At 31.8% G+C, this 22,908-nt stretch overlaps 1 protein-coding gene across 2 annotated transcripts; it reads right to left on the minus strand.

Moving 5' to 3' along the window:
* Positions 1 to 14,869: 14,869 nt before the first annotated feature.
* LOC124454752 lies at positions 14,870 to 22,411 on the minus strand. Of its 2 annotated transcripts, XM_047005515.1 has the most exons (8): positions 22,267 to 22,411; positions 21,792 to 21,974; positions 19,170 to 19,331; positions 18,286 to 18,416; positions 16,763 to 16,972; positions 16,316 to 16,413; positions 15,976 to 16,096; positions 14,870 to 15,204 (listed from the first exon to the last, which is right to left on the minus strand). In XM_047005515.1, the coding sequence occupies exons 1-7, from the start codon at positions 22,351 to 22,353 to the stop codon at positions 16,005 to 16,007; spliced, it is 963 nt and encodes a 320-aa protein (XP_046861471.1). In that variant the 5' UTR covers positions 22,354 to 22,411; the 3' UTR covers positions 14,870 to 15,204; positions 15,976 to 16,004. The 2 variants fall into 2 exon arrangements, with proteins under 2 accessions (XP_046861471.1, XP_046861470.1); XM_047005514.1 differs by lacking the exon at positions 14,870 to 15,204 and having other exon boundaries at positions 15,342 to 16,096.
* Between the last annotated feature and the right edge of the window lie 497 nt (positions 22,412 to 22,908).

The raw sequence follows: 22,908 nt of genomic DNA on the forward strand, positions 1-22,908 counted from the left end.
CAGTGTCATGGTGTTTTGAATTTTTTTCTTTTTTGTAGCTCTTCTAGTTCAACATACTTTCTTTATGAGTTTTCAGTAGATTTATCAGGTAATGACAATACACTTATAATACTTATCCATGGTAAACTTCCAGTTGACTTATGTCGTAGGACTGAAGCAAACATTCTCTCGCTTCCTTAGGAGCATTTTTACACAGATTTATCCATTTGAAGCAAGAAAAGTAGGTGCACCAAACTGTTTACAAACAGTCAAACACACAAAAGCATGAAATAATGTATAAGTTTGACGATATTGACAGGTCTAGTAAAGAATGCCGTTTAATTTTCACTTTTAAAAGGCTAAAATGTCATAAAATAACTTAAATGTTACATCCAAAATATGCGTTTCTCTACCGTCGATCTTCTTTATTTTGATGTGTGTCTGTACTGTGTTTTTCACGCAATGCTGAAGCATTATTTTCACATGATATGCTGTCCGTATCGTAATTATTTTTTTTCTCACTTGTTTTCGTTCATACAAACAGTATTAGAAATCAGGAGGGAGTGAATATTGAAAAAAATTTTTAAAGTGGAAGTTTTGACCACCAAAATCCGCCATTACCGCCATGTTTTTGACCCATTGAGCTCTATAATAACTGGAGGGGGAAAGGGGCCTCTGCCTCGTGGTCAAAAACATGGCGGTAATGGCGGATTTTGGTTGTCAAAACTTCCACTTTGAGAAAAATTTTTAACATTCGCTCCCTCCCGAAACGGATCTCTATTACTGCTCATATTAATGACAACCAGCGAAAACAACCACGATACCGTAAGCATAAAATATTGAAAATAATGCTTCAGGTTTTTGTGAAATAGACACACACATTTAAATGAAGTAAATCTACTGTAAAATAGCGTATATGTTTTCAAGTAATGCTTTAGCTATATTAGAAATAAATATCAAACGGCAATCTTTACACTGTCAATGTGTTGTTAAGCTTTAATGCATAATCCCATGCGCAATACTTGTGTTTTTGACTGTTTGTGAACAGCTTGGTGCAACTGTCTTTCTTGAATAGATGGGTAAATCTTAGTTAAAATGTCCAAAAAGGAGTTAGAAAAGTTAGCTTACCCCTACGACTTAAGTCGACTGGAAATATATTATAAGTAGGTATGTAGTTTTTTTGAGTTTTTTTTGGTAGGATTGATTCTGGGTGTCTTATAAAGTATTATGATATTCTGATAAATCTACTGAGAACTTATGAGGAAAATATCTTTAACTAGGAGAGCAAAAGAACGAAATTTAGAAATTCTATAATCATGTTGCTGGTTCTGTTTTGAGCCAAGATATTAGAAACTGGATTGTTATTGACAACCATGGATCTACTACTGAACAGAACTACATTAATTTCCCATTGAAAATACTATTTCTTAAATCAAAGTGCATTGGTTTCTCTGACATAACACTTTTCTTATTGCTGCATGAAGGCAAACCTGTTTGAATAATTATAATGTAGGTGAAGATATTTAGCATATTATATAATTGTTATTATACAGACATTATTTATAATATTATGGCTTTGTGTAATGTATGTCAAGAACTTATTAATTCTCAAAAATGCTAACCTTCTTGCACTACTTTTCTTTTGTGTCCTTACAAATTACAGTTACCTATACTAATTTTTCTAGGTTCAAACAACTTGACAAATTTTGAATTTTACATTATGCCTTTGAATTTTTCTTTTTGTCTTTTGGTAAAAATATCAGTGAATGACTTAAAATCAAGTTTATCTAAAATAGTATTTTGTAAAAAGTAACTATACATAATTGGAAAAGTCTCATGTTGAAGACAGATGTCGCTTCTTTTACTAGATTGCTACTCTTATTCTTTTAAATGATATCGTAATTGTTCAAAAGACATAAAAAGTTCTTTGCCATCAATTTTTGCTTCTTCCACATTCAACTTCATTGCAACCAATGCATCTTATGTGAATTTTTAATCACCTGGAATTGAAAAACGTATGGATTTTGTCATATGATGCAGTACTGTATTTAATGTTTCATGCATGTCATGATAAGCTTTTCTTGAGCAAATATTTCAAGGTAGGAGCAAAATTTGGCACATCATTGAACAAAGTAGTTTTTATCTTGATTTTGATGTACTAACCTGTTTACTACACTGTGTAACAAACAATTCATTTACAGAAACACCAGATGGCATTTATAAAACTTTAGCATAAAGCAAACCTTTACACACCATCATCATGATTGTCCATAATCTGTCAAATTGTCCAGGCTAGCTGATTAATACAGGTATTTTTTATTGTACGACATGTACCAAAGAGCTCATTAATTAATCCTGCACTGCATTTGATTTCAATACAGCTCTGTCCTTAATATTTGCTTCATATTTTCAGAAAATATCATGAAAAATCCTCCATTTCAACTCAGTTGAAACAAGGAGTTTTAAGATATGCATATCTCGATAAGAACTGGTTGCTTTGCCTCGTCTAGCAAGCGATTAAGTAAAGAACAAATAAGACTGGATAAACATAACTTAAATTATAACTTAGGAGTAAAAACATACACAAAATATATGCCATCACACTTCAAGTATTGACTTAAAACAAAACACTAAACACTTTAAATAGTAAACAATCTTACGTTGCTTACCGGTGTCATGAAATGTTTCCTTTTCTGGCATTACTTCAGCATCCGTATACCAAACAAGTTTGCAGCATGTTTTAAAGATAAAATTTCTAAAGTTTTTGTGCTTGGCATTGATATTTTATATAATCGCAATTGTGGTTGTCAAATCCGGGTGGGCGAAAAAAATTTCATTTTATGAGCCCGCGTCTTTTCGCTGACTTTGACAACCAAAATCCGCCATGTTTTTGACCACGCGGCCGCGCGCTAATAATTTATAGTAATTTGGTTGACGTTTCCCCTCCAGGTCTTATAGAACTCAATGTTTTGACCACGGGGTCCAGGCCCCTTTGCCCCTCCAGGTTTTATAGAGCTCAATGGTCACGATCGTCATAAAACAAACACAATCAATATTTTACATAATATATTAAATACATTTGTTTTATTTATTTAAAGCTGCCAATGTTTCACCATAAAAAAGTAACTAAGACTTTTCTCATCAAATTGCATTTCCTTCTTCTTTTCATTGCCACCACTATATTTTTGCTATATTTTACTGGACATAGTTTGGCGGCAACAATTCCTTTTTTACTATTTATTTTTCCATTTCTATTTGTGAACACCAAGCTTCCCATCATCGCAAAAAAATATAGCCAAAAGAACGCTATACAATCAGAGTATCATAGTCGGCTTTCAAAAAAGTGAAATTTATATACAAAATCCATATCAACTTGTCTTCTGCCAGTTACTTGTATCTCGATTTGTTGTATTCCAACAACCTTGTGGATTATATTCTGAGCACTTCAAAAACAGAGTGCACTGGAACTAACTTTTAGGGTAAAACATTTTGTTGTTTTAACAGTACAAGCAATTGTATCATAATATTTTGGCGACTCAAGAACCTTCGTGTTGAGGCGACAAAGATATTGAAACAACTAAGCAAAGCAAAGACTTCATTTTAATCTATAACTATTGCAAGAATAACAACGCAAAAATGTAGCAATGATGTGTTTTTGCCATAAACGCTGTCATAAAACAAACACAATCAATATTTCGTATAATATATTGAAACACATTTGTTTCATTTATTTAAAACTAGAAATAGGTTTATGGATAAATGATAGTTACTGGTGTATAACGTCCAGCTACTTGGTGTCTAAAAAGCTTTTAGAAGACAATAAATTATTAATGTACTTCTATTTAAAGGCAGTAGTGCTGGTCCTTGTTGCCTTTAAAAAGTTTGTGATTATGTATTGTAATACAGAAATCATTTGAGTCGTTCTTAAATTGTTTTCACTTCATTTTGGCTTGTGTTATTAAATAAAAAAAAGAAGTAACGGCATCGCTGAAGTAACAGGGCTACGTAGTTGATTGATATTATTTTATTTTTCATCGTATCAGTAAGAATAAGTCTTCTCAAGTTTAGTGTGAGCAAGATAATCAAAACAAACTTTTCATTTGACGAACATGATGTAGGAATGCTTTAACTTGTCAGTGTAGGAATACACACCTTTATAAAAGCAATAATGATAACGAGTTTGCAATGAAATAACTATGTACATGAGCAGTTTACATAAAAACAAGTTACCTAATTACAAATAGATGTGATAATACTTTATGAAATTTTGTTAATTAAATAATTTTCAGTACATAAATATTACATAACGGTTATTTTAATTATATGGGCTTGTAATTTACTTTATTGCATTACTGATATTATCAACATACTGAAAGTTTTGAGGCTACACCAAAAATTTTTAATTCAATCTTCAAATTTTCCATAGATACACGCAATTCTATAATAATAACAGACCTTGATATTTTTTCCTGTGTTTGCCAAACAGTAGCGTATCCAGCGTTCGTCAAAAGCTTCTCATTTTTGAATTCAAAGTACTTTCAGAAAAACACTATTGGTTTTAAATTTCAAAAGAATATAATTTCACCTGTGGACTTGTATCGTGGGGTTTTAAAATTGTAATTATATTCTAAAATGCGCTGCAGTACTTTATCTTGACGTACTCTAGATCCGCCACTGTCTGACAATTATCACAATGCAAATGGCAATAGTAAGTGTGAGATCATCAGACACAGAATACCAAAAAATTGAGAAATACAAAATACAAAGCCAAACACGCAACATAAGTATATTTCAACAGAATATGGTTTCGTGTTAAAGAGAGAAGTCGTGTTAAGTTCGTTCTCTTTCAATTGAGCATACAGCAATTACATTTATGAACAAATCATAATACAGCAAGAAAGCGACGTGTGAAATTGAGAAGTATATTTACAGTTCATTTTCAATTCTTTTGAAATAATCTTAATTCTCAAAATATCATGCAGTATGAGCACGAGAAATCATGAAAGTAGTAGAGTTCTCTGATTCTAATGGAAAAAATTCAAAAGCATGACAGGATCATGTCAGATTAACCAGAAAGAAATACAGAAAATTGCTCAAATACACAATAGTTTACAGGTTTTGCCACATATGTTAGATCAGGCACAACTGAATTTATAAGCCACCATAAGCTTGATTACATCAGGGATATGTTCTTTGAATGAAAAATGTTTTAATTTGATGATGAGTAGATTAGTTCGATGTCATTGTATTTTATCTTACAAATGAAAGAAGTAATTCAGTACTACGTGAGTTTGTATATTAGAACTTTTAATTTTGAGTGTTTGTGACGTTTTTCAAAATCCTCAACGCTTGTACACGAAGTGCTTTATTTTTCCAAAATATTATCAGACAGTTGCCTGTGCTGTTGATACACAAAAACGTTCTCTTCCAGGCGTACAAAATATTCACTTTCCTCTGTTTGTCAATTGCCCAATAAATAAACTGTAGAGATGATGGAATAAGACAAGTGAAAAAACAAGCTACAAGAATAAGACATGTTGAAATGGATTTGAAATTCAATTTGTTTTTTCGGGGAAAATAACCATTATCATTTAATGAAGAAGAATTATTTCGACTGTATTTCTTTGCGATTAAGTTTAGCTTGATGTTTAGGTAAAGAAATGGAACAAAAAAGAGAAAGAAACCCAAAGTGAATGCCGGAATAAACCATTGAAATAAATACATCAAGAACATAATAAAGGAAAAGAACAGAAGAACAAAATGTAATTTTACCAAGAGTGCTTTGGTAATCTTTGTGTGGTGAAATATTGGATGGTAAAGTCCAATATATCTTTCAATACTAATAAGCAACAAAGTAGCTATTGAAAAGAAAACGAACACTTCCATAAAACGAGCAACAAGGCGAACATCGTAGTGTGAATCTTTTTCATAAATCCATAACGTCAATTCTAAGATTAAAGCTGGAGTATTTGTAGCTACTGTAAGCAAGTCAAAGGAAGATAATAAGCCAATCGTAAAATGACAAATTTTCTTTCGAAGTTGTGATGACTTTAGATAACAAAAAACCACCAATGAGTTCAACAACAATCCAGAAAACAGGACAAATACATTCATTACAAGCAGAAATATAAGTTGTACGAGGACGTGGAGATCCATTTTTCGTTATTCAAGAGATTAAGGGAGCAGCTACCTCTTGAACAGATGTGCGCGTATTGTATTTCTCAACATAAATTACTCATTGTTGTTTATATACATTATTAAATATTTAAATACGAGTATCTAAAACAATATTCTGAAATGAAGAATATTTATCAAAGTTCATTTTTTGATTGGGCTCTTGCTGTTCTTTAACCAAAAAAATTGGATACATACATATGATCTTTTCTCAAATTACTTCTCTCTAGTTGCTTTGTGATTTTTAAGTGATGTGTTTTAAGTAAGTTTTTAAAATTTGATAAACACTTAACCCTTCGATATGTACAGAAATTTTCTTTTAATTTTTGCAAAATATTGAGTCATCTTTGCAAATTCAGAATAGGAAAAAGAAAGAGATGCAATTTCATTAACATTGTCTTTGTTTTTCTATGCTGAAACTTTGAGCGCAAAGCCAAGGTGCAGAACAGAATACTACCCCACCCCCACCTTAAATGCATCGTTCTTGCCACGGCATCACGTATATTTGGTATTCAATAATGCAAGCGTTTATGAAAAAAATATTAACTGTCGTAGAAAGTTTCTGCATGTATTTTAAAACAATGATTTTTGTTTCTTTGATAAAAACCATTAGTACTTTTATATTTTTCCAATGACAAATAAATTTTGTAATCTGTGAAACAATATTTTATTTCATTTATTGGACAGTTCAAATCATATACTTTTCTCCTATAAGATATTTTTCGAACGTTTAGGAAAATCATTAGTACTTAATGGCAACTTGGTGGACAACGACAGACTTTTCCTAAGTTATTTCTATAATTGTTGCTTATATTATCTAGTTCTTATATACAAGAACTATTTGAATCATGTCTAATGAGAACTTAGTGTTACTGCCTGCACTGACGCAGATGTTTCCATATATTTGCAACGTAAATTATACATTTATGCACGCACATCATCGTATCAGCAAAGCATTTGTTCTACAGTAAATAAGTAAGTCGATAAAAAATTGTAAATCATTCAACCGAAATAAGAAAAATAATGCTAAACTACTCCTTTGATCACAGAGTTGATAATGTGGATATGTGAAACAAAATCAATTTTTAAAGTGCGCTTTATAGCTCCTTATTTTGATATATTTCTTGCATTCTCTTTTTTTACTCTTTTGCTCATCAGTATTGAGCGTTATTTGGCAATTTGTCGTCCAATGTTTCACCATAAAAAAGTAACTAAGACTTTTCTCATCAAATTGCATTTCCTTCTTCTTTTTATTGCTACCACTATATTTTTGCTATATTTTACTGGACATAGTTTGGCGGCAACAATTCCTTTTTTACTATTTATTTTTCCATTTCTATTTGTGAACACCAAGCTTCCATCATCGCAAAAAATATCGTCAAAAGAACGCTATGCAATCAGAGTATCATAGTCGGCTTTTAAAAAAGTGAAATGTATATAAAAAATCCATATCAACTTGTCTTCTGCCAGTTACTTGTATCTCGATTTGTTGTATTCCAACAGCCTTGTGGATTATATTCTGAGCACTTCAAAAACAGAGTGCACTGGAACTAACCTTTTGGGGTAAAACATTTTGTTGTTTTAACAGTGCAAGCAATTGTATCATAATATTTTGGTGAAACAAGAATCTTCGTGTTGAGGCGACAAAGATATTGAAACAACTAAGCAAAGCAAAGACTTCATTTTAATCTATAACTATTGCAAGAATAACAACGCAAAAATGTAGCAATGATGTGTTTTTGCCATAAACGCTGTCATAAAACAAACACAATCAATATTTTGTATAATATATTAAAACACATTTGTTTTATTTATTTAAAGCTAGCAATAGGTTTATGGATAATTGATAGTTACTGGTGTATAACGTCCAGCTACTTGATGTCTCAAAAGACTTTTACAAGACAATAAATTATTAATTTACTTCTAGTTTAAGGAAATAGTGCTGGTCCTTGTTGCTTTTAAAATGTTTGTGATTATGTATTGTAATCCAGAAATCATTTGAGTCGTTCCTAAATTGTTTTCATTTCATTTTGGCTTGTGTTATTAAATAAAAAAAAGAAGTAACGGCATCGCTGAAGTAACAGGGCTACGTAGTTGATTGATATTATTTTATTTTTCATCGTATCAGTAAGAATAAGTCTTCTCAAGTTTAGTGTGAGCAAGATAACCAAAACAAACTTTTCATTTGACGAACATGATGTAGGAATGCTTTAACTTGTCAGTGTAGGAATACACACCTTTATAAAAGCAATAATGATAACGAGTTTGCAATGAAATAACTATGTACATGAGCAGTTTACATAAAAACAAGTTACCTAATTACAAATAGATGTGATAATACTTTATGAAATTTTGTTAATTAAATAATTTTCAGTACATAAATATTACATAACGGTTATTTTAATTATATGGGCTTATAATTTACTTTATTGCATTATTGATATTATCAACATACTGAAAGTTTCGAAGCTACACCAAAAATTTTTAATTCAATCTTCAAATTTTCCATAGATACACGCAATTCTATAATAAATAACAGACCTTGATATTTTTTCCTGTGTTTGCCAAACAGTAGCGTATCCAGCGTTCGTCAAAAGCTTCTCATCTTTGAATTCAAAGTACTTTCAGTTCAGAAAAACACTATTGGTTTTAAATTTCAAATGAATATAATTTCACCTGTGGACTTGTATCGTGGGGTTTTAAAATTGTAATTATATTCTAAAATGCGCTGCAGCACTTTATCTTGACGTACTCTAGATCCGCCACTATCTGACAATTATCACAATGCAAATGGCAATAGTAAGTGTGAGATCATCAGACACAGAATACCAAAAAATTGAGAAATACAAAATACAAAGCCAAACACGCAACATAAGTATATTTCAACAGAATATGGTTTCGTGTTAAAGAGAGAAGTCGTGTTAAGTTCGTTCTCTTTCAATTGAGCATACAGCAATTACATTTATGAACAAATCATAATACAGCAAGAAAGCGACGTGTGAAATTGAGAAGTATATTTACAGTTCATTTTCAATTCTTTTGAAATAATCTTAATTCTCAAAATATCATGCAGTATGAGCACGAGAAATCATGAAAGTAGTAGAGTTCTCTGATTCTAATGGAAAAAATTCAAAAGCATGACAAGATCATGTCAGATTGACCAGAAAGAAATACAGAAAATTGCTCAAATACACAAAAGTTTACAGGTTTTGCTACATATGTTAGATCAGGCATAACTGAATTTATAAGCCACCATAAGCTTGATTACATCAGGGATATGTTCTTTGAATGAAAAATGCTTCAATTTGAATGATGAGTAGATTAGTTCTATGTCATTGTATTTTATCTTACAAATGAAAGAAGTAATTCAGTACTACGTGAGTTTGTATATTAGAACTTTTAATTTGGAGTGTTTGTGATGTTTTTCAAAATCCTCAACACTTCTACACGAAGTGCTTTATTTTAAAACTGGAGTATTTGTAGCTACTGTAAGCAAGTCAAAGGAAGATAATAAGCCAATCGTAAAATGACAAATTTTCTTTCGAAGTTGTGATGACTTTAGATAACAAAAAACCACCAATGAGTTCAACAACAATCCAGAAAATAGGACAAATACATTCATTACAAGCAGAAATATCAGTTGTACGAGGACGTGGAGATCCATTTTTCGTTATTCAAGAGATTAAGGGAGCAGATACCTCTTGAACAGATGTGCGCGTATTGTATTTCTTAACGTAAATTACTCATTGTTGTTTATATACATTATTAAATATTTAAATACAAGTGTCTAAAACAATATTCTGAAATGAAGAATATTTATTAAAGTTCATTTTTTGATTAGGCTCTTGCTGTTGTTTAATACACAATAGTTTACAGGTTTTGCCACATATGTTAGATCAGGCACAAGGGAATTTATAAGCCACCATAAGCTTGATTACATCAGGGATATGTTCTTTCAATGAAAAATGTTTCAATTTGAATGATGAGTAGATTAGTTCTATGTCATTGTATTTTATCTTACAAATGAAAGAAGTAATTCAGCACTACGTGAGTTTGTATATTAGAACTTTTAATTTTGAGTGTTTGTGACGTTTTTCAAAATCCTCAACGCTTGTACACAAAGTACTTTATTTTTCTAAAATATTATCAGACAGTTGCCTGTGCTGCTGATACACCAAAGCGTTCTCATCCAGACGTTCAAAATATTCACGTTCCTCTGTTTGTCAATTGCCCAATGAATAAACGCAAGATTTGTTGGAATATAACAAATGAAAAAACAAGCAACAAGAATAAGACATGTTGAAATGGATTTGAAATTCAATTTGTTTCTTCTGGGAAAATAACCATTATCACTTAATGAAGAAGAATTATTTCGACTGTACTTCTTTGCGATTAGATGTAGCTTGATGTTTAGGTACAGAATAGGAACAAAAAAGAGAAAGAAAGACAAAGTGAATACCGGAATAAGCCATTGAAATAAATACATCAAGAACATAATAAAGAAAAAGAACAGAAGAACAAAGTATAATTTTACCAAGAGTGCTTTTGTAATCTTTGTGTGGTGAAATATTGGATGGTAAAGTCCAATATATCTTTCAATACTAATAAGCAACAAAGTAGCTCCTGAACAGAAAACAAACACTTCCATAAAACGAGCAACAAGACGAACATTGTAGAGTGAACCTTTTTCATAAATCTATAACGTCAATTCTAAGATTAAAGCTGGAGTATTTGTAGCTACTGTAAGCAAGTCAAAGGAAGATAATAAGCCAATCGTAAAATGACAAATTTTCTTTCGAAGTTGTGATGACTTTAGATAACAAAAAACCACCAATGAGTTCAACAACAATCCAGAAAACAGGACAAATACATTCATTACAAGCAGAAATATCAGTTGTACGAGGACGTGGAGATCCATTTTTCGTTATTCAAGAGATTAAGGGAGCAGCTACCTCTTGAACAGATGTGCGCGTATTGTATTTCTCAACATAAATTACTCATTGTTGTTTATATACATTATTAAATATTTAAATACGAGTATCTAAAACAATATTCTGAAATGAAGAATATTTATCAAAGTTCATTTTTTGATTGGGCTCTTGCTTTTCTTTAACCAAAAAAATTGGATACATACTTATGATCTTTTCTCAAATTACTTCTCTCTAGTTGCTTTGTGATTTTTAAGTGATGTGTTTTTAGTAAGTTTTTAAAATTTGATAAATACTTAACCCTTCGATATGTACAGAAATTTTCTTTTAATTTTTGCAAAAAATTGAGTCATCTTTGCAAATTCAGAATAGGAAAAAGAAAGAGATGCAATTTCATTAACATTGTCTTTGTTTTTCTATGCTGAAACTTTGAGCGCAAAGCCAAGATGCAGAACAGAATACTCCCGCCTTTAAATTCATCGTTCTTGCCACGGCATCACGTATATTTGGTATTCAATAATGCAAGCGTTTATGAATAAAATATTAACTGTCGTAGAAAGTTTCTGCATGTATTTTAAAGCAATGATTTTTGTTTCTTTGATAAAAACCATTAGTACTTTTATATTTTTCCTATGATAAAGAAATTTTGAAATCTTTGAAACAATATTATATTTCAGTTATTGCACAGTTCAAATCGTATTCTTTTCTCCTATAAGATATTTTTTGAACGTTCAGAAAACTCATTAGTACTTAATGGCAACTTGGTGGACAACGACAGACTTTTCCTAAGTTATTTCTATAATTGTTGCTTATATTATCTAGTTCTTATATACAAGAACTATTTGAATCATGTTTAATGAGAACTTAGTGTTACTGCCTGCACTGACGCAGATGTTTCCATATATTTGCAACGTAAATGATACATTTATGTACGCACATCATCGTATCAGTAAAACAATTGTTAAGCAGTAAATAATTAAATCAAAAGCTCATTTGTTACTCATTCATCCGAAAAAAGAAAAATTATGTTAAACTTTCCTTGACCATTTTTTTGCCACTAAAAAGTGAAGACATAAAAAACTCTTTAAATGGATTTTGTGTCTATGATGATTTTTGAATTTTTTTTTTCTTACCATAGCATTTCTTTGTGTTGTAAAATTGAAATAATCTGTAAGCTAACTTTGCAATTTATTTTGTATAATTTGTAGGTTATCTTAGCTTTCTATCATGACTGCATGTGTTGGAAAGTCAACACACCAAATATTTTAGCCAACCAGCACTTATGCTTAATTTGACTTTGTTCCAAAGCCATCGTGATAGTTACATAAATTATCAAAAACTTTGCCTCTCTTTTGCCTAAATATATATTCTATTAGTTATATTGACTAAAATTCGTCATTAGATAAGTTAAAGGTACCACTTTCTGAAAAATAAATTCCGCTAAAGAAATTTGTTTATCATCATCTACTATAATTGGCAATATAATATTTACTATATAAATGCAATTAGTATTCTTTTCATGTGATTATGATTTCGATGCTCTTCAATTTCTTGAAACAGTGGATTCTTTTTAATATACGTTTTTACAAATTTTGAAATGTTTTCTAGAAGTAGCAGATATATAGGGTGGGTCAAAATAAAATATAGAAGCTCATCTTCAATTCGAAAGACTTTTTTAACAACGCTGCTGGTTAAAAATTTCTAAAGAACATTTGACACTAAAATACTCTCAATAGGATTTGCTCCAAAGTATGTTAAAATGGAAATATATTTTTAGTAATGCATTTTGACCACCTCTTGACTCATTAATGTTTTCTACATCTTTTCTAGACAAGATAAAATCTTCGCTCGGGGTCATGTAATTGAACAGCCAAAAGTGCTTTTATGACCACATAAAGACTGGTGACAAATACTTTTAAGTATACGAAACATTTCTAACGAACAACACAAAACTGATTTAAGAAAACGTGGTGTAATATATAGCTACTAATAACTACTTTAATAGAAAAATATGAAGGAAAAATTATTTTTAAAAACAATGCAGTAAGAAAATAATGATTTTCTTATTAATATGCTATGCTATTATGTCACAAAAACTTCTTTTAGTAAAGAATAACTTTTGTTAAGTTTATATAAGTTAAAAATTTTTTTAAATGTTTATTTACGTTTAAAATAATAATTAATGAAAAAAATATATTTCAGAGGAGAAATTTTAACAATATTGTCCTCCGTTTACAAATGGATGTCGACATCTTGTTACAATTGATTATAATGTTGGTGCTAAATGTAATAATCTCGTTTGGGGGTCTAATTTTAAATTTTATGGTGGTTTTATCTTGGTTAAAATCATCGCAACTCCAAAAGAAAGTTTTTCACTTCACAATTTGTTCATCCTGCGTCGACCTGCTGACGGTAGCTATAAATACTCCAGTTTCGATGTTAGAATTGACATTCTGGATTGGTGAAAACGAATCACTATCTAAAGTGCGGTTTATAGCAATTTATTCTAGTGTATTTCTCATCATCTCTTGTTTTACTCGTTTGCTCATTATCTTTCAACGATATCTGGCAATTTGTCGTCCAATATTTCACCATAAAAAAGTAACAAAGCCTTTCCTCATTAAATTGCATTTCTTTTTACTTTTCATATCCAGCATTCTGTTTCTGCTTTGTTTTACTGGACATTATGGATATATAGCAGCAAAAATTCTTTTTTCATTACTGTTTATTTTCCATTTCTACTTGTTAACACTAAGCTTCACATTATCGCAAAAAAATCGATAATGTGCTGCTTAAATCGACATTTTCTAATCGCCGAAAGAACGCTTTAATATCAGAATATCATGGTCAGCTTTCAAAAAAGAGAAGTTTTTCTACAAAATCCATATCAAAATGTCTTCTGCTAGTTGCTTGTATCTTGATTTGTAGTATTCCAAACACTTTTTGGATTATATTCTTGGTACTTCAAAAAAAGAGTGCACTGCAGCTAGCCATAATATGGGTTAAAACACTTTGTTGTTTGAACAGTACAAGAAATTGTATCATCATATTTTGGTGAAACAAGAACCTTCGTGATGAGGCGACAAAGATATTGAAACAACTAAGCAAAGCAAAGACTTCATTTTGATCTATAACTATTGCAAGAATAACAAAGCAAAAAGGGAGCAATGATGTGTTTTTGCCATAAATGCTGTCATAAAAAAAGCAAAATCAATATTTTAAATGTATTAAAATATTTTTTTTAATTAAAGTTAGTTATAGTTTTATGCATGAATGATAGTTACTGGCGTATAAAGTCCAGCTACTTGATGTCTCAAAAGCCTTTTAAACTTTTACAAGATAATAAATTATTAAAGAACTACCAGTATAAAAAGTTTGTGATTATGTATTGTACTATAGAAGTCGTCTCTAAATTGTTTTCACTTCATTTTGGTTTGTAATATTCAATAAAGCAAAGAAGTAACGGCATCACTGAAGTAACAGGGCTAGTTGATTGATATTTTATTTTTCATTGTATCAATAAAAAACTTTAAATCCCCTTATGTCTTGTTCGTGCGAGATAACTACACGCAAACTTTTATTTGAATATGCTTTAACTTGTCAGTATAGGAATACACACCTTTTAGAAGGCATTAATAATAATGTGTTTTCAGAGCATTAGACATGTTCAACATCTCATCTTTTGAGTAAAATAAACAATGTCAAAAATTTCACCCAGTTATAAATGAAGTAACTGTATACATAAGCCGTTCACATAATAAGTTACCTATAGTTACAAATAGACTTTCTAAAATTTGATGAAATTTTATTAAATAATTTTCAGTACATCAATAATACATAAGAATTATTTTAATTATATGAGTTGATAAGTTACTTTACTGCATTCCTGAAATTAGCAACATACGGAAAGTTTGACTCATATAGAGCTACTGCAAAATATTTTATTTCAGTCTTCAAATTTTCTACAGATACACGCAATTTTACAATAGCTAATAACAGACCTTCACATTTTTTTGGTGCTTGCCAATCAGTAGCGTATCCAACGTTCGTCAAAATAAATTATAGCTGATCAACTTTAGATTCAAAGTACTTTCCAAAAAAACACTATTGTTTTCAATTTCCACTAAAGAATATAATTTCAACAATGAGCTTGTCTCGAATGGTTTTAAAATTTCAAATATATTCTAAAATGTGCTTCAGTAATTTATCTCGACGTAAGACAGAAGATTCATTTATGTTAAAGAGAGAAGTCGTGTTAAGTTCGTTCTCTTTCTATTGAACATTATATAATGAGCACAATAGCTTATTTACCATGGTATCAAAGATATCGCAAAATAATTCTGCGAATTTGCACAGAAACAAATACGTTCACACGTTTCTTTATGTTGTGAAAATTGTTTTCTTAATTAAAATTGTCTTTCTAATAATTAAAAAAATTATGTAGTTGTTTTTTTGGATGTTAAATACAAGCTGTGATGGAAAGACAATCTACCATAGTGTCTTTCTACACACTTCAACAGATTTGAGAAGACATTGCTTACATGGAGTAGAACATGGGCACGATAATGTAAGCGCATTGTACGAAAGGTCTTGCAAAAACTTTCATTTTGAAAAGTTAGTAAATTCATCTGCAAATTAAAGGCAGTATAGCAGTAAGTAATCAACAAGAGTGAAAGACTCTATTTGTTTTTTTCAAGGGCAACTTCAATAACTCGCCATGGACATAGTCAAAACCTATGAGCAACCTAAAGAAAGTTGTTGATCTATACTTAATTATACACTACACATTTCTATGTAAACCACATTTTGGCCATTTCGTGCTTCCATTACATACCGTGTTTGTTCATTAAAATTTTAAATTACTTTAATAAATATAGCATTAAAGTTATCTTACGATCCTTTTTACAGTATCAAAAGCCACGCTTAAGCGATCATGGCTGGTCTTTTCTGTCCAATGTATTGATATTCAGTTTCATACATTTTAGGAACAATATATATTTCTTCTTTTCCTGCTTCTGTAATACATAAAAAAAATTTTTTTCAATATCTTTCAGGTATGAAGTGATGTTAAATCCACATCTACTTTTACATTAACGTTTATATAGATTTACATTATTATGTACATCCTTATAAAGAAAAATAAAAGACTAACTAGTTCAGTTCATGAATCTAAGTAGTATTTCAAGTTAAAAATCAGCAGAAAATTCAAATTTAGCAGAAATATACCACTTTACCTCGTCTGTGTAATGGTTTAGGAAGTGAGCTGCCGAGCAACTCGTTTTTCTTCCTGTCTCGTGGATCCAAGAAATTGGAGCGAATTTCAGTTGTCATACTGTTGAATATTGAAGAGGAATTGTTTGTAAATACATGACTTTTGAAGTACAGATAAAGTAAATTACTAGTTATTTTGTATGAATATGGCTTTTGAAAAAATTTAGACGTGGGCGATTTAACGCGAACTACTAAATTTGTCCGTTAACCTTATAAAAGAAATAGAATATGTTGTACTTTAAAAGAAAATTATTTGACTGAAACAATACAATGCAGAAATAACAAAAAATGTAGCCATCTGTGTACTTAATCATGCTAAAATATACATAATTTATCGACTATAAGTTACTGAGAATAAAAATGACGATCACTAAGATTGCAAGCATAAAATTAAAGAATTCATCTACTACCTAGAAGGCACATGTTTTAAAGGCTGTGGAAATGGGGGAATAGTTGTTGCTGAAGGAAACACAGTCACATCTCTCATTGGTCGATCATCTCTGGGAACGGAGTGGCGAGGAAGTGGGTTTTCTTTTGATCCATGTCCCCATGCTTTAGGATACTCTTCGCATTCCCAGATTGTCGCATAATTTTTCTTTGGATATCCGTTCAGTTCTTCCCTTTACATAATTCAGAAAGAAGAGAAAGTTGGTTGAAAGCCAGTAATTTACATTATAAAATAACATATGCAAAAAGGCGTGCTCTAATTGGTCGATGCCCGTTTTGGATGGCCTGATCTAAACACGTAAATCGCAATTACTGTCGTGAGGAGTTTGTACATGCTGGAAAACAAAGATGATTTTTTGCCAAAATTGACTTCGAATGCATTTCATCAAACCAACATTGGGAATTTTTCTAAACTTTTGCAGTCAATAAACTCGTGTAAGTCTACGTTTTAGTGTTTTTCACTTTGATGTTTACTAACTTTTACATCTTCGATGACTTGGGAGAACATACGTAGCCTTCATATTTGATATTCCCGCTAATATACGACACTACACGCGCGCTTTTCTTAACACTCGCTTGATTCCCGCGCGTTTGGATGAGGCCATTCAAACGCAAAAACCGCTTAGTAATTGTTTAATAATTGATACACCACAATCACTTGTAAATGATAAATGAATAACTTTATTCAAACACGTTGAACCCGTCAATCGAAGCTATTTTAAAAGGAGGGCGTGTGCAGATCATACACGTGGAAGATAGTAGGAAGATAGTAGGATATACGTGGAAGATAGTAGGATTATACACGTGGAAGATAGTAGGATTATACACGTAGGATTATACACGTGGAGGATCATACACGTGGAAGATAGTAGGATACACGTGAAAGATAGTAGGATTATACACGTGGAAGATAGTAGGATTATACACGTAGGATTATACACGTGGAGGATCATACACGTGGAAGATAGTAGGATACACGTGAAAGATAGTAGGATTATACACGTGGAAGATAGTAGGATTATACACGTAGGATTATACACGTGGAGGATCATACACGTGGAAGATAGTAGGAAGATAGTAGGATTCACGTGGAAGATAGTAGGATTATACACGTGGAAGATAGTAGGATTATACACGTGGAAGATAGTAGGATTATACACGTGGAAGATAGTAGGATTATACACGTAGGATTATACACGTGGAGGATCATACACGTGGAAGATAGTAGGAAGATAGTAGGATACACGTGGAAGATAGTAGGATTATACACGTGGAGGATCATACACGTGGAAGATAGTAGGATTATACACGTGGAAGATAGTAGGATTATACACGTGGAGGATCATACACGTGGAAGATAGTAGGATTATACACGTGGAAGATAGTAGGATTATACACGTGGAGGATCATACACGTGGAAGATAGTAGGATTATTTACAAAAATAAAGTATAAAAATACAATTCAAAATAATGAAAGGCCTCTTACTCGTTAAAGGCTCGATGATCATGTTGTGTAGTCGTGAGATACATATCACCATGGTACGAGAGAATACCGCGATCCTTAGGGTCGAAAACATGACCTGATACATCCATGTTTTGAGTAGATCTCACAAGGCTCTACATAAAACACAGTCACCAAATCCATAGATCAAACAATAAAATATGCTACTAATTAGTAATGTTGTATTACATATGCAGGCAATGATGATTTTTACCAGAGCTATTTTAAATTCCCAAATTTCTTCATAGCATCCAAAAAATTATTTTGGGCATGTAAAAGAAAACCTTTTGTTTTTTTATTGTTGGCGAATGTTGTACTCACAAATGAGATAAATATTCAATTTTTTTCAACACAACTCAATTTTTATGGGGTGTTGCAATAATTAGACGAGTATTTTCGAATCCTTTTTTGTTTCTGTGACTACAAATTTACAATAATGGAAATCCCGTGGCCGTTTACCAGTATGGCAGTCAAACTACGATGAATGCAGTGGACCAAGCTAAAAAACAGTTCGATGGAAAATTTGATAAAAATTTTTATCATTCATCTATTCAACATCGATGGGAGTATAAAATAGGTCCACTTCACTGTGCAACTAACTGTTGTATATTTTGTTCGATTACAGTCTGCCGTTAGTCGTTTCATCATTCCTATTGGTCAAAAAAGCAATTGACTGGCTGCCACTATGGTAATCACATGCGCAATAAGATACGCATTGCATGAATGGTGTTGCCGTTAGTCGTTTCATCATTGCTATTGGCCAAAAAAAGTAATTGACTGGCTGCCACTATGGTAATCGCATGAGTAATAAGATATGCGTGGCACGAATGGTGAGGCTCTACTTTGTATTCACCATATTGTGGTTGTACCTTGCATGGTCCATTTAAATGGTGATCATGTAATACTGATGGCTGAAATCTTCTATCGAATTTTGTTTCCAAGGTGACCTCAGGTTCTCCTTTGTATTTGTGTTTCATTTCGCTGCTTTGATACCCCATGGTCAGCGGTGTTCGCCACGGTTTTACCTTCAGCTTAGCAATAGGAAGTAAAAATGCGTGAAGTTGGATTGTGCAGGAGGAATAAAAGGCTTACGGCGTATGCCATTAACAATGAAAAATATTGATAAAAAAGTCACTTTATAACAAAGTCTGTTTATAGTTATAGCATTTTTTATTAGCTTACTCTAACCTACATACATAAGTAACTCTACAATACTATCTATACAATGTGTAACCGTACATCCTGTGTCCCAAGTGCAGGAGTCATCATTTTACTATGGAGATAGCCGAGAGGGCACATTGTAATACACCTTGTATAATTAAATATTTCATGTATACACCTTAAAATATGCACAATTCTCAATGACAACTCTCACAACATCAACTGGTCTGTTATGACTTCTCGTTCAAACTGGATAAATCAGTCAAACAATTGTCTGGAATTGTTGACCTTGCTGCAAGTGGCATTGCCAGCCAAATAAGGGATGGCCGTTGGATTTAGGAAAGAGGTATTTGAACGAGGTATCAATTTCCTGAGATAATATTAGTAAATATATCAAACAACTAAGCAAAAATAATTGTGAGTAGTGTTTAAAAAAGCACTTTTCCAAATAGCTCTCAATCATATCAAAAAGGTGGCAGATATTAACTGAAAAGTCTAACATGATGTGGCTATAGAAATTTAATCCAAACTAAAGTACCCCCTTGACGAAGCCTACGTGTGTGAATACTAGCTCCCATCAAATTATCGAGCAGGCAACATCATTGCTTGTGCCTTCAAGACATCACTTGCAACCACCTTCATGGTGAAAATCCAGCAAGTATCCTACCAAGATATTACCCAAGACTGCAAGGTCTAAACATTTATTTTATCCAGGATCCAGCAAGTATGCTACCAAGATATTACCCAGGACTGTAAGGTCTAAACATTTATTTATCCAGGATCCAGCAGGTACTGCTGTATCTTACAGAATCTTGTTAGGATCTAGTACGATTTTACATGATCTTATTCAGGAATTTCACCAGGGCACATATATACATAATCACAGTTATACTAATACAGTGTTTTCATCAGTTGCCATGTTAGGGAAAATTGCAAATAATGAAAGAATTTATGCAAATTTCATGTTCTGTTGAACATTCGCACTTTGATGTACTCTCCCAACATGGCCACTTTGACATCACATGCAATCACTTTATACGTAAGTCAGGTCATGTACAAAAACTTGGTGATGCAATGTTACTTCTTAATATTCATGTCATATGAGAGCAGTTATTTATGAATTTCATGAATAACTGCTCTTAGTTAAAATGTACATGTCAGAGCATAACTACATACAGCAAAAACTTAACTCAAGGAACTTAAGTTGACGTTTTAGTTGACAAGAAGGTTATAAACCAGCTTTATGGGTGAATTTCAAAAATATTGCCTATGATTCATTTCTCTTGAAGTCTATTGCATTGCCGACTCATTTTGTCAGTATAGAAAATAGTATTGTTTTACTTAATTGAAAATAACAACTCTATTGTCAATGAGCAAATAATAGTCAAAACCGACAAAAACAGTGCCATAGTCAGCTCAACGATAAAGTGGGCTAGCTATATAATGAATGCAAGGTAATAAAGTTGTGTTATATTAAGTTAACCAACTGAACCTATTTTAATAAAACCCAACCAGCTTATCAATGCTACATACCTATTCAATAGTAAAATAGAGACCTTGTCATGGTGACAAATTTAAAAATTTTTGTAGAGAGCAGTTGCCATGGTGAATGGTAAAAAACCTTAGAACTCTTTTATTATAAACAAAACACAAACCCAGTAGTTCCAAAAGAACTTTTTTAAAAAATAAAAGTGGTTATAAAACAGTTCTTTTTAGAACTCTTAGGTTATTTGAGCCATCCACCACAGCAATTGTTTTGTATAGTACCATTGAAATACAACAATACTGTAACATTACCAATAAATCTTACATAATTTGTAGAGATGAATATTAATTGTTTGAATACTACACTTTCAATGTACAAGCTATTACGTAGAAAATGTCAAAAATTTCTTACCAATTGGGTCTCAAAGCTCTCATTCTATGTTTTTGCTATATTTTAAAATTCCCTTCAAAGATCATTTACGTAACTAACAACTCTTGAATTTGAAACATTAAGCCATTAAATGGTGCTGCATTCAGGATTGAACAAATCTAGTCTTGATTTGACCAATCCTGAATTGATCAAATTTCATTCAGATTTCATTGCATTCAGGGTTGATCAAATTTCTTGCTCGTTACTAGTCCCTTAAAAGTCAATTTTTGCTCTTACTATTACTAACTTCCAGTGTCACTGAAGTTGGCAGAAAACTGGCTTATTTTTGTTGAAATTTTTTGAATTTATTCCATTTGGCTACCCTGTGAGAGGCTGAGAGCACTGTATGGAAGTGACAGCAATAACCATGGCAAATAACAATAACGAGGAAATGAAAATAGGCTTTAAAACTCACTGTTGATAAAATATCTTCAACATAGTTGACATTCATACTGTTCGGAGCTTTCTTATAAAGCGGATTGTGTAAAGTAGACTCTTGAACTTTAATATTGTGAGTTGAACCAGTTGTTGTTTCATAAACAGACGGTTGCACTAAACCTTTGGCAACGGTCGGTGGCAATGGTGCCAGTAGAGAACGCTGAAAAAAGATTTCATAAAATGACAATATTTTGTTGTAAAAAATGCAGTACCTAGGTCTGTAGAGCAGAGAGCAATGACATTTTTTTACAAAGGAAATTGTAAGAACAATGAAGTCTGAACTTATACAATAAACTAGACAATGAAATCTCCTTAAAAGTATTTAATCATTCGCAGGTACATTTCAGTTGTCGTTTAACCTTCATTCTAATCTAACAGTTGGTGTTTTCATTCTCAGCTTTTGAATCGATTATAAGCAAATGATTTGTTATGAATAAGCACAAATATATCACCTTAAATCTTGTAGTTGGAAATGCTACAGGTTCTTCAAAATAATGCGCTTTACCCGTTGACGTCTCAGAATTTCGACCGGGTTGCATATTTGAAAGAAGAAAAGAGAATATTTCTTTTATTTTGAAGACTTCATGAAGTTGATAACACGAATGTTTTAATTGTTGTCATGGTAACAACACCTCAGCATAATATATCACCCCTGAGCTATATATGACCGTTGCCAGATGAGCATAATTTCGGCCAAAAAACACAAAAAGTGGCATAAAAAATTTTGTCTGGCAGAAATTTTTTTGACAAGTCTGCCATGGCCGAAAATTTGCTTTTTCAATTATTTTCCCAAACACGCTGAACACATTTCACAGAATGTTGGAGTTTAGTAATTTTTGTAGATCTTTCTGCTTGCAAACAAAATTAGCTTTGACGCACACTTGTGCGTCGACATTCAGCTGAGCAATGGAAAAAAAAAGCAAGCCTGAGGCTAAGAAATAAGTCTGACCTCTGAGTAGAATGAAAAATGTATATTACTGCATTTTTTCGTCTCGACGTTATCGATATTAAAACCGACTCGACAACAATGAATAATCATTTGAACTGCAGTGCAGATCTTTCCGAATTTATGTAACTCATAGGACTTTAACGAA

This window comes from Xenia sp. Carnegie-2017, unplaced genomic scaffold (assembly GCF_021976095.1).
Source record: "Xenia sp. Carnegie-2017 unplaced genomic scaffold, XeniaSp_v1 HiC_scaffold_3, whole genome shotgun sequence".
Classification (NCBI taxonomy): Eukaryota; Metazoa; Cnidaria; class Anthozoa; order Malacalcyonacea; family Xeniidae; genus Xenia; species Xenia sp. Carnegie-2017.

What these genes read in the sequence shown, in the direction of transcription:
- LOC124454752 (XM_047005515.1), bottom strand. Translation starts at nt 22,353, where the DNA reads ATGCAACCCGGTCGAAATTCTGAGACGTCAACGGGTAAAGCGCATTAT. An exon ending in ATTTAAATGGACCATGCAAG is followed by an intron (nt 18,417 to 19,169) that starts GTACAACCACAA and finishes TGTTTTATGTAG; the next exon opens with AGCCTTGTGAGATCTACTCA. An exon ending in GATCATCGAGCCTTTAACGA is followed by an intron (nt 16,973 to 18,285) that starts GTAAGAGGCCTT and finishes AATTATGTAAAG; the next exon opens with GGAAGAACTGAACGGATATC.